This window comes from Gadus macrocephalus, chromosome 13 (genome assembly GCF_031168955.1).
Source record: "Gadus macrocephalus chromosome 13, ASM3116895v1".
NCBI classification, from domain to species: Eukaryota; Metazoa; Chordata; class Actinopteri; order Gadiformes; family Gadidae; genus Gadus; species Gadus macrocephalus.
The window spans coordinates 10,752,427-10,764,549 of NC_082394.1; the positions used below are offsets into that span (position 1 = coordinate 10,752,427).

The 12,123-nt window shown below is 41.7% G+C and overlaps 1 protein-coding gene across 3 annotated transcripts in view; it reads left to right on the forward strand.

Annotated features, from left to right (window-relative positions):
- slc2a9l2 (solute carrier family 2 member 9, like 2) overlaps positions 1-12,123 on the forward strand; it is a 71,657-nt gene that overhangs the window by 10,183 nt on the left and 49,351 nt on the right. For all 3 annotated transcript variants that reach the window (XR_009528825.1, XM_060070481.1, XM_060070482.1), the window contains 4 exons: positions 4,968-5,072; positions 6,606-6,766; positions 10,828-10,952; positions 11,244-11,389. Coding sequence is in view for 2 of the 3 variants with exons in the window: in XM_060070481.1 (XP_059926464.1) it covers positions 4,968-5,072; positions 6,606-6,766; positions 10,828-10,952; positions 11,244-11,389 (537 nt within the window). In the remaining variant the exon portion in view is untranslated. The remainder of the gene's footprint in view (positions 1-4,967; positions 5,073-6,605; positions 6,767-10,827; positions 10,953-11,243; positions 11,390-12,123) is intronic.

Below are 12,123 nucleotides of genomic sequence, written 5' to 3' on the forward strand. Positions count from 1 at the left end.
GCCAATTATGCCATGATCAATTTTATGTGAAACTCTAACAGGATAATGAAACTCTTGTATCTGAATAACACATAAAGCATTGATAGACTCAACATTCAACTCCCAGGAAGTTATGTCAGGTCAATGTACCTAACGTTATACCTAACGTAAGGTGAGGTAAGGCTATGTGTGTTTTATAGCTATGGAGCAGGGCCTACTAGGTCAACAATAATGCAGTTACAGTATGCTGTAACTTATTCACCAGGATCAGCAGTACAGACTGATGTTCATACTTTTTTTATGCTTGAGTAATGTGCTTTGAATGGAGGGATGAAAATATTTGTTTATTTATGCTTAAAAAAGGTTATGATTGTATTGTGTATGTGTTTACTAGCCCGTCATCGAGAAACAAATTTGCTTGGTTTAAAGTGGGTCCCAAATTAATGACCATGGGAAATTGTGTGCCCCAAGGCCAGACAATTTGACAACCTCTGCTATATAGTATAAGGATAAACTGAACATTAATAATTACACACCCACCTTATGCCCTGGTCCATTTATCTTGATTATTAAAATCTATCTATGCTAGACAAAAAAGTATCAGGATGTGTTGTAGAATCTAATAGTCCCCTGAATCCTAACTTTAAATTGCAGTTTAAATTAAAGTGCAAACATATTCATTCTCAATCGTTCTCCCTGAGCTATACTCTCAGAGCTTCATCAGGGGTTTATAGACATACAGGTGATAAGGGCCAACAGGAGAGGTCACCTCGGCCTTCTCTGGAGCAGCTGGGATGGGGCTCCCAGACAGATGCTCTTGCACCAGATAGGGTGCTAGAGCAGTGCAGGAACAGGAGAAAGTGCATATTGTCAGGATTCTATGAAGAACAGCTGAGTACTTATTGTGCAGGGCTCAAGACAGAAATTTTCTAAATGTTTTAAGGCTTTTAATTTATAACAAGTGAGTTACTATTTTTAAATGATTGTACACAGATAAATGCTATGTGACAGACAAAAAAGGAGATGCCACCAAATAGAGCAGTGAACTTAACTACAATTAACTAGAGCTTGGCTTCGCGTAGTGCCTCGTCTGGTGTGCGACCCACTACACTGAAGCTGGACTGTGGTGGATGAAACCCAACATTTTAACAAACTAAGAGTGGTCGAAAAAGCCGAAGTTTGAAAGATAAAATACTTAATCATCACTTGCAAAGAATTAATAACCAAAACCTGAGTCGGTTTGACATAGAACTCCTGATCTGGACTCAGGCATCAGATTCCAAAATGGTGTGGGTTCCCCTACATCCCCTGACCAATCACAACACTCAATGCATCAGGTCTTGAACTTTGACTCCTCCCATGTCCCCCACCCCAGTTCCTCATTAACTAAACATGCACTTATTCCTCGTTCTCTGAATTCTCAGTTTATATCAGTATGAAGAATTTACAAAAAGATATTATAGACACTATAAAGAAACAATACCTATACCCCATATATGGCTTAACATGAAGATCTGACATGCATGAGCATAAAGACAATCACTTGTACTTAGACAAGAAGCATGCATTCAAATTATTGCAACAACACCACTGTATATGATTGTGGAATACATTAAAGCAGGCAGTGTTTAACTGTAGTATTAACTTGTTGACTTTAACCTATAAGTAACAGGAGAGAGGGAATGTAGGGGGCTCCTGTCTTCTTTGGGGACGTCATAAAGCCCTTCCTTTCTCTTCCTCTCAGGAAGGACCACATTGGCCAGATATAAAGAGGTTCAGAGCTTTTTAGGGGCCAATTTGGAGTCAGCTAATGGCACGTTTCCACTGGCGGGCGCGGTTCGACCCAGCACGCCTTTGCCCAGTAGTGAAGGTGCAGTTTGGCCAAGCTCGGTTATGTCTTGCGTTTACACCGTCGACAGTACCCTTATGGTAGGGCGGGTTTAAGCCGGATTTCGATCGCTGCGGCAGCTACATAAACATTGTGACCTCATAGCAGCCCGACACAGTGTATCCTGCTAATAATTCCACGTAAAAAGAAAAACGCGACACAATAAACAAAGAGCAATGTAGCACGTCCAAGAAGACAAGACAAGGACAGCAAACTTTTCTGCAACATTTTCAGCCGTCACCCTTTCAGACGTCTCAGTACCCCAACGGAGGAGTACTGCGAGATGAGTACGGCTCATCCCGGCTAAGTCCGGACCCCGCCCACTTTTAGCTGTGGAAACACAAACCGTGCCACAACCTTGCATACCGAACCGACCCGCACCCGCCGGTGAAAACGCGCGGTGAAAAAAGTAACCAGGGTACATGGCTACGACCCTGATTAGGAGGTGTGATGAGTGATATGGGTTTCCCTCGGATTGGGGTCCTTCATTGACTTCATTGGTCGTTCATTGACTTCCAGGTGGCAACTTAGCCTACTAATAACATTAACTGGAAAACAACAATTCAAACATCAACATATGTGTAATGTCCTGACATGAGCTGTGCGCCCGTGGTTAGAATTCACCGCCACCATCTCCCTAGGCATGTCTGTGAGGAGACATTTCTTTCCAAAATTATTACAGCAAAAAAAGCTCCTCATTCCCATCCCCCACCTATGCCTTGGTTTTCTGGCAGGTAAAGGTTCAAAATACATAGACCCTGTACACTGTGCATGCAAGACTTTGATTGAAACTCTAAATCACAGTGAGTTTGTGCACGCAGAAATTAAACATTAAATGTCCTATTGGCCTGATTTGGTTACTCAAAAAGGGTCAGGAGTGGCGATGTCACAGGTGATTGATGGCCATGTGCAAAGAGGCCCACGCCGACCTGCTTCTTAATGTCATGCATCTGATGAATAGACTCAAAGAAAAGTCTCAAGAGGACAACAAAAAGAGTGTCCTATCCAGGAAGGTCAGCTTGTGCTATATTGGTGAGATAAGACAAACATCCCAAAGCGGACATACAAAACTTTAAAAAGAGGGAGGAGGGGGAGTGTCGAGGCGAAAGACGAATGTCGCCAATGGCGACGTGGGAGTTCACACTCCTATCAGTCGACACATTCTGCGACTTAACACAGCGGGGCAAGTCAAAGACGACCCCTGTCATTTTTATCATCGTCCGATGCCTCATAAGTCAGAGAGGAATAAGTTGAGCAACTTCTCCTCCCTGATCTCCAGCTGTTCATTTTGTGTGTGTCAGTTGACAATATAATGTGGGTATAAATAAAACGCAGCGCTTGACAACAAAAAAATAATTTGATCAATGAACAATGTATACATGAAGCCGAAAACAAAATGTTCCCTGAAATATTATTGTCTTATAAAATATATGTTCCGGAAAGAATAACTTTACTGTTAAAAAGTAAAAGAGAACACTGAACAGAACAGAGAAAGCCGGTTTAAAATAAATTAAAGGAGACATATTATGGTTATTTCCCAACAAGTAAACATAGTATTTGAGTTCCAGAAAACATGTTTTTGAAGCTGTTTGCTGGAAATAGCTTTTAGGAAAAAAAATCTTGCCTACCGCTATTCCCCTCTGTTTCAGTCCGTTCAGAATGCGTTTCTGGTGTCTGTAGCTTTAATGCAAATGAGCTGCTGCCCATTGACCAATGAGCTGTCAGACTGAACCACAGAATGGAGGAGAAGGGATTGTTGCCGTTTGTGGACTCCTGGAGCTCTATATCTATATAATATAATATAATATAATATAATATAATATAATATAATATAATATAATATAATATAATATAATAATAATAATAATAATAATAATAATAATATTATATATGGGTATTTATATAATATTATATCTAATATCACAGCCAAAAGCTATGTGCGCCTCGGATGATATTATGAATCCCACAGACTGCGTCTGACGTCTCCACCACAATTCCACAACAAGTAAATAACTTTGGCCTTGACTCTCTGAAGTCCATGAACGGTGACATGGAGGAGAAAGAGATTGTAGTCCGGGAACTGAGCTGCCGGACTGCCGCCGAGCTCCCCCCGCCGGACCTGCCAGGTTCGGCGGCAGTGCAGCTCCCGGAGTACACCCGCCGGAGCAGCCGGAAAGCTTCGGCGGCAGTTCAGCTCCCGGAGTACACCGCCGGCGGGGGTAGCTCGGCGGCAGTCCGGCAGCTCAGCTCCGGGAGTACAATCCCTTTCTCCTCCATGTCTCCTCCTCCAGACTGTCCGGCAGCTCCGGCGGGGGGACCTCGGTGGCAGTCCGGCAGAGTAAGGGATGGTACTCCCGGAGCTGAGTTGCCGGGCTGCCGCCGAGTTCCCCCCGCCGGAGCTGCTAATCCGCTGGTCCACAAAATCTTAGCTATGCTCTGATTTGAGGGGAGTGGGGAAGTGGGAGGTGATATTCAAGTGTGCCCCCTTCCAACGTAGGAGGGGGCGCCGAAACTGACTCGCTCGTTTGGTAACTGTAGGCGGGGTACTTTCAGAAATGCATATCTCACTCAAAAAATCATGTACAGACTTTTTTCAAAGTTTGTATGCGTGTGGTAGCACCAGAGACCGAAAACAACACCCCAAATCCCAGGAAAAGTGTTTTTTTCATAATATGTACCCTTTAAGTTACAATGAAAGGTGAAGTGAAGCATTCACTACAATCTAAAGCAACTAACCCTTTTTTGGGGATGGAAATAATATCCACACAAATCCTTCAATGAAATAAAACCAACCAAGATAAGTGATCAAACATGAGGAGTATAATATTGATAATATAATTAATATGTGTATATATATAATATATATTCCAGTGCACTTGTACCATGGCAATTTCAATCATTATTTGCTAGATATTACCGAATGTATTTCCAATGATAAATTAAATGTTTATGGCAGGTCAACACACTGTACAGCAGGCCTATGTATTAGGCGCATTGGGTTAGGCTGCATCCTGAACAATATACGTTGTCCCTCGATGACCATGTCTTCAGAACTTTACCAAGAAAAGAGTTATGTCATAATGATTGTTTGCCTTTTCAGAAGCAGCCAATCACAGCATGTTTGATGAACGCAGCCTTCATCAGTGCCCTTGGGTCTTCTTATCTCTACGGATACAACCTGTCGGTAGTCAACGCTCCAGCCTTGGTGAGACAGACTATGTTATGTGAAGAAGAATGTATTCAATAGTGTGCTTCAAAAAGGCATGTGCCTTAAAACTAGGCCGAACTTAAAGTATATACTGCTGTGTTCGTTGTGTCATTCTAGAAGCAATTCAGGGGTTGGGATTAGCAAATGGCATTCCTCTCATGTAACAGTCAAACAATAGATCGCCAGAGGCCAACTGGTCTGTGTGCCATTCTCACCCAGGTATCACACCCTCTCTGTTGTCCAACCACAGAGAGGGTGTGGGCTGTTTGTGATTGGTTGGTGATTGTCGATATAGAAAACAGGAGATTGAACTTTGTAGTACTCTACAGCCTAGAGAAGAGGTGAGGTCATGAGTTTATGACCTGTTAAAAAATAATAATTAACAAGAGAGTCAATGGGCATCAACTACTCATGTTAACCCATTTCGATATTTATAAATACAATTGAATCTGAATACAATTAGAAACCCATAAATGAATCAATACTTAATGTCGGGCGGCTAATGTATGCAAACAAATCCCAGTACAGATGAAAAAAAACAACTAAATAAAGGATTTATTTATTTATTGTAATATACCAAACTATTAAATCTCACCCTGTACCTGATTTGCACGAAAGTCTGAACATAACACAAACAGTTTGGATCCATTAAATGATAACACAACATAAACTCTGGGGTTGTTGAATAACAACCTGTCGAGGGAAGCCATTAAGCATTTTAGCCTGGCTAGACCTTATTATCCTCAGCCCTTTTTTGAAATTTTTATGGGAAATAAATAATTGAGTAATATGATGTTATGTTTAAAACTAAGTGTAATTCTATCCAATAAAACAGCTAGATGAGATAGCAGTCATTGCGTGGTGATATTGTTTAGAGGAGCAGATGCAAACCTAAAGGAGTATGGTCACATATTCGAACGGTGCTCTGCCCTTCAGTTACAAATAATTGTATCTACTGGGAGTTCTGGCCATGCCATTTGTCTTCCCTCTCCAATTGGTTAAAACGCCAATTAACATTTTGCAATTAGTTTACTAATTCAGTGTCCAGAGACACTGAGTGCCCTTACACAATATATTTATAAACTCACAACATTTTTACACACACACACACACACACACACACACACACACACACACACACACACACACACACACACACACACACACACACACACACACACACACACACACACACACACACACACACACACACTGTTGCCACCTATCCGATAAATTAATCGATTAAAATGAAAACACAGATGAATCCATATATATTAATTGCAGATACAATAATTATGTTGGTTGTAGCCCAATGAGATCGGTCAATACAAATGTTAATGCCATTCAAATATATACAAAGGTACTATACCCTTCTCCCTATGTCATGCACATTGACATTGTGCATTGCATATTTTTATAATTTGCAATGTCTTTTAGAGTTACAAGTGAGTGGTATCACTTATCAAGCAATGCTACTACTGGCACTCAGTGATTCTCAATAGACTTGTTGTCTTTGTCTTGCGGATGCAGTTTATAAAATCCATGTACAACCGGACATGGATGGAGAGGTACGGCCAGCCTGCCAGCACAGAGACGGTCACCCTGCTGTGGTCGTCCACTGTCTCCATATTTGCCATTGGGGGCCTCTTGGGAACACTTTGTGTCTCTTCTATGGTGAAAGCCCTTGGGAGGTAAGTCACTAGTCTGATTCAAAATAGATTTAAAGAGTATTTTAACAATTAATCATAGAACACAATCTGTTGTTTATTTACTGCATTCTTGTAATTGTGTTACCTGACCTTTAACTTAAGTGTTTTCCTGAGAGACCAGACAACAATGCTCTATCTACAGCTGCAATCTATTTTTACACATCATTTCTTCCTTGGCTTTTCCTCCCTTGCTCTGACTAAAACACTCAACACCCATCCTGTCTGGTCCTGTCCTGTCCCTCTACAATCGTGATCCCATTGCAGAGTGTTGCTGAGCTCAGGTTGTGCAAGGGACTTGTAGCAGGCAGCGTACACCTTTGAAGGAAAGACATGGTCTATTTTCCGCTGCCCAGGGCTTTGCAGGAGGGCTCCAGGCATGGCATTTACTCCAGCGGAGGCTCCACCTGTGCCCCCAATGTCTTCCTCCAGGTTCCCTCGCAGGTTAATGCCCCCTGCTGATCCCACCAGTTAGGGGCCGGCTAATAGATTGTTTCTTTTCAGCTATTGCACCAGTGGGGGTGAGGCTGGTGGTGGAGGAGGGCCGTCCCCCCAGGGAAATCACTTAGTATTGACACACACACTCTCTGTATTCATAGCTTGTACACACATCTCTGGAGCAGACCATTTGAGATTGGTGTACTGTACACAACTGCAAGCTAATTGGCTGCTACCTCAGTAAGCTTCATTCATTTATGCATCCTTGCACATGGTAATCCTGCCCTTGGTGCAGGACATAATGTAATGATTTACGTACATAAGTATACCCAGTAACGGAACAGTGTAATGATGCTTTGAAGGAAGTTATAGTGTATATAATGGTATAGGCTACACATTGTTACCTAACCCCTAGAATTATATCAGAATGAATTGCAGTGAATGGTATTGACTTGGATAGATCAGTACATGGTCCAGCACTGAAATGCTGTTTTTCTACACTTCCTCCTTTGTTGCATCTATTTTTTAGTTTTATCTAATTCAGTTCAGTCTATTTTTAGCTCAGGTGTTTATTCTCTGGCCGTAGCAGTTCCTCTGGGATAATTTCAACGTCAGGGAATGAACATGACAATATTTAGGCATTGTTTAGGCTTTATTTTGGTGTCCAGAATTGGTTTGATCACAGCCAACATTAGCGGCAGACTCAGGTGTCCACCTAGCAGAGTTCCTGGTGTGATTTTTCCCCGTTACCTCATGCAGCTCTGCCAGTATTCCCATCATTAGTCCCTAATAATCGGTATTTCAGAAGCTAAGGAGCCTTCCCTCCACTAACGATGAGGACGTCAGATTGGCAGAGGAAAAGGCTCATGGAGGCTTCGCCCTGAGCTGTGTAGAATTGAACAGGCGAAATGAAAGGAGCAGAGCGCTGAAGCAAGGTCAAGGTTCCTGTTGGTGTCTGCAGATATACCCTCTTAACATTCACCTTGGATCCCTCAAGAAGGGTGTGAGGTCCTTCATGTGTCGACTATTATTCATCCTCTCTCTCTCTCTCGCCCACTTCTCTCTCTTCTCTTTCCCCGGGACATCTGTGTGCCGGCTGGCAGTCACGCAGGGTGTCCACAAAGGTTTGGGCTCTGGGCTCAGGCAGGGAGAGTTGAATATATTAGCCGGCCGATATGCCCTTATGGTTCGGTACTGAAGAGTAATTCTGAATATAGATTAATTCTATCTGCCCTCTTTAACTGTGTAGGGGAATGTTTATGGATTTTTTGCTTTACCTTAACAGCAAAAGTACACATTGGATCAATAGCATTATGATTTTACTTTGCACTACTATTACCAATTTATTGGTATATTGCTATTGCTAATCCAGCAATATAGCTAAGCTCCACTCAGGAATTTGGTGGGATAAACTAGTTTTTTGGAGATCTCAGAGGCTTTTATCATTGATACCAACATATGCTACTTCTGTGAAGTCTTTGGTATTGGTGAAATTCCAATCAGCGTTGCAAGAGACAGCTAATGAGAAAAAATACAGGACCATGGAGGGATGATTGAGCTGGCTGGGGTTTAACCAGCAGGGGGCGATAAACATGCATGCAAAATAACTAATTTCCCCTGAGAGAAAAGGAGCGCAACCTATGTCCATCTGCTCTGGTCCAAAAATAACTGTGCTGTGTCTCAATAGCTCCCTTTAACAGTTTTAGCCCTTTCAATTACACAAGTGTACCCTGGACTTGGCTGCCATCCAATCCCCAGGTCCCTTGGTCAGCTCTCCCTGTTCCTCTCTGAGGACATTTCTAAAGGAGACAAGTTGAGATGCACCGATTCTAATTACAAATATATAATGTTTGGGATGATTCGCAGTCCTACATCATGGTTCCCATTGTATTAATCAAAAACAAGTTATAAAATGTATAATTTGTAGAAGCTAGATATTGTTTTGGCTGTTAAACTTGACATTCTTTTCATATTTATTTCCCAAGTCATATTGTTTTCATTTAAAGTAGTCAATCGTTTATTCTTTAAGAGAAAAAAGATTGAATGCTGTGTGAAATATTTGTTCACTGCTGGTCGATTGACCAGCAGTGCTGGCCATCGCAACACACTTAAAAACTGCAATAAACACATGTGTGCGGGCACCCTTCTGTCAATTACAGTGGCAAAACCCTATGCTTTTGCCATTCTCGCCTTCCATCCGCAACCAATTGAAGTGGTCATTCTTAAGGATATTTACAGTAAATGGTCTTGGGAGAGCTTGAGTGCATATCTTCTAAGATGGTTTTGAAATTGGTATAATCCATCTTGCAGTTTGAAAACTGCTTCTTTAAGCACTCCTAGCTAGGCTCAGCGTAAGGGATGAGCACACGCATGTGGACTGAATATGTAGTTTACTACAGTAGACAGCACTGTACCCCTACTGTAAACAGTTCGTCTCACAAATTTATAGAACAAGCATCATTCCGCCTTGGCAAAACCCACATTATCTGATAAAATCTGAAACGAAAGCACTTCTCTTGTTTTGAATGATACAAATGATTATTCATAACCACTGAGAAGTGTATTTTAATACAAATCAAATCACTTCTGTGTAATTAAGTTAATATCTGTAATACAGTTGAACAAATATTTGCTTCAGCTATGAAACAAAATATTAAGGGTTTGAGTCAGATATTGAATGCTGAAAACATGAAAACATTGTGTAGGCCGACTGATCTGGGATCTATTTTGAACGTCTGGATTAAAGGGAATTAGAGTGGTGCCTCAAACTGAGTGACTCTTTTCCAAAGGACCAGTTTTGGAGAGAAGTCAGCACTTCATAGAGGCACTGGAAAATGGTCAGCTCAAATGTGAACAATAACACGGCCCAACAAAACAAAAGGGACAACCCCATATCAAATTATTGATATGGGGTTGCAATGAATGTACTTAAAATATGCCCCAATTACATTTTTTGATGGAAGGATAACAATACATCAACCTGCAGAAAAAAATTAAGAAAAGCCATGTAATTGAATTGCAAGAGCAATTTCTTGATGACATACCCTCACAAAATGTTCGTTTTGTGCTCCGTCAGACACGTGCATGTGAAAATAATGAGATCTGACATGGAGAATTGAACTGTATAAAAATCCATTCATCCATACTCATCTTGACATTTATATGTTAAAGACCTTCTGTCACGATCAAGCAATTAGTAGTCAAACAAGGCAATGACGAATTGTTCAAAGACAAAATAATGCATAATTCAATGTTTTTTTTACAGGTACATCATAATATAATACGAGTTGTATAAAATAATGTTGTCAATGCATAACGGTGGCAGGAAATGTCGGACAATAAACCTTTAGCCTTCAAGAACAGGCCATCGTTTTAGCACTTGGCATATTTACGAGATGAGGCACTGAAGCCCAGTCTAGCTGTTGGTAAATAATTGATGTGACCGTTGAAAAGGAGCCCAATATATCCAGGATCACACAGGGGTTCAGGCACCTGTCTAGTATACTTATTCTTGAATTGCTTGGGCCCCGACCACACCCGTGGATGAAGCAGCTCCACCTGTGGCTACCACTGATATCCTTCCCTCTCCTGTGTTCCCTCCTTGGCAGGAAGGGCACCTTGCTGCTGAACAACTGCTTTGCGGTAATAGCGGCTGTGCTCCTCTCCCTGGGGGAGACGGCAGGCTCTTTTGAAATGCTCCTCGTGGGTCGGCTCATCATGGGAGTGGACTCTGGTGAGTTTCTCTATTCCCCCTATAGGTCTGTCTCCAAGAAGTCCTGCTCATTATTATTACTGCAGTATAAATTTGCCCGTGTTGGTACCAGCAGCAGTGCTGCGTTGGGCATGTACGGGGCTATGAAACATTGCCTGGTACAGTGTCAGGAGTTGACCTAACCCCAATGTGTCAAATGTGTTCCGGATCTTATTATAATCTTTCCATCATTATAATCGTCACTATGGAAACTATGGTCACAGAGAGCAATGAAGATATCACTTACAAATGTGTTTTTTTCTTACACATTAGGTATCGCTCTTTGCGCTCTGCCAATGTACCTTGGAGAAATTTCCCCAAGGAATATAAGAGGATCCATTGGTCAGTTCAATTCCATCCTCATCTGCCTGGGAGTGTTCACTGGACAAGTGCTGGGTCTTCCACAGCTGCTGGGGCAGGTTGGTGCTGTTGGGCTTTTGCCTGCTCTTGAGCATAAGCTTGTTACAAATAACAGATCCCAAAAATGCAAAATGGTTCAATTGGTTATATTAAAACATGACTAATAAAATGCATTTAAACGTTATTTCTTAACATGTTATGCAAAGCTAGAGCTCACAACTTATTATAAAAAGGTTATAAAACATGAAATAAAAGGCTCTTGACAAGGTCATGACATTTTAGATACCATATTCTTCACCTCACCATATTCTCCACTATATATCGGAAGGAGGGTGACCTTTATCTCCCCATTTTTGTGATAAATGTAAATGTTCATTTATGTCATAATATTTGACCATTCTAATCTATTTCCGAGGCCTTTAGCTATATTTCTCAGCGGCGACTTCATGAAGAATATGAATAGCTTGTCATGTTTTCTCCGTCACCTAGCCTGCATACCATGATACACGACTAGCCGCCTCAAAGGGCTTGACGCTCCGCCACCTCGGAGCCAGGGTGGAGCCTTTTCCACACTCACATCAGTAGTTGTTCATGTGACATGTTTTCATTGTTGATCTGTTGGGGCTGAAAATAGACAGAATAAGCCAGAAGCACATACGCTCCAGCCGAGCCAAGTGAGGCCGTGTAATGTGAACAGTAACACAACAGTATATAAGTACACTGTAATCCAGCTGCGTCTCACTGAGTCACATGGCTCCTTAGACGGTGGCACCCTTGACTTCCATGTTAAAAT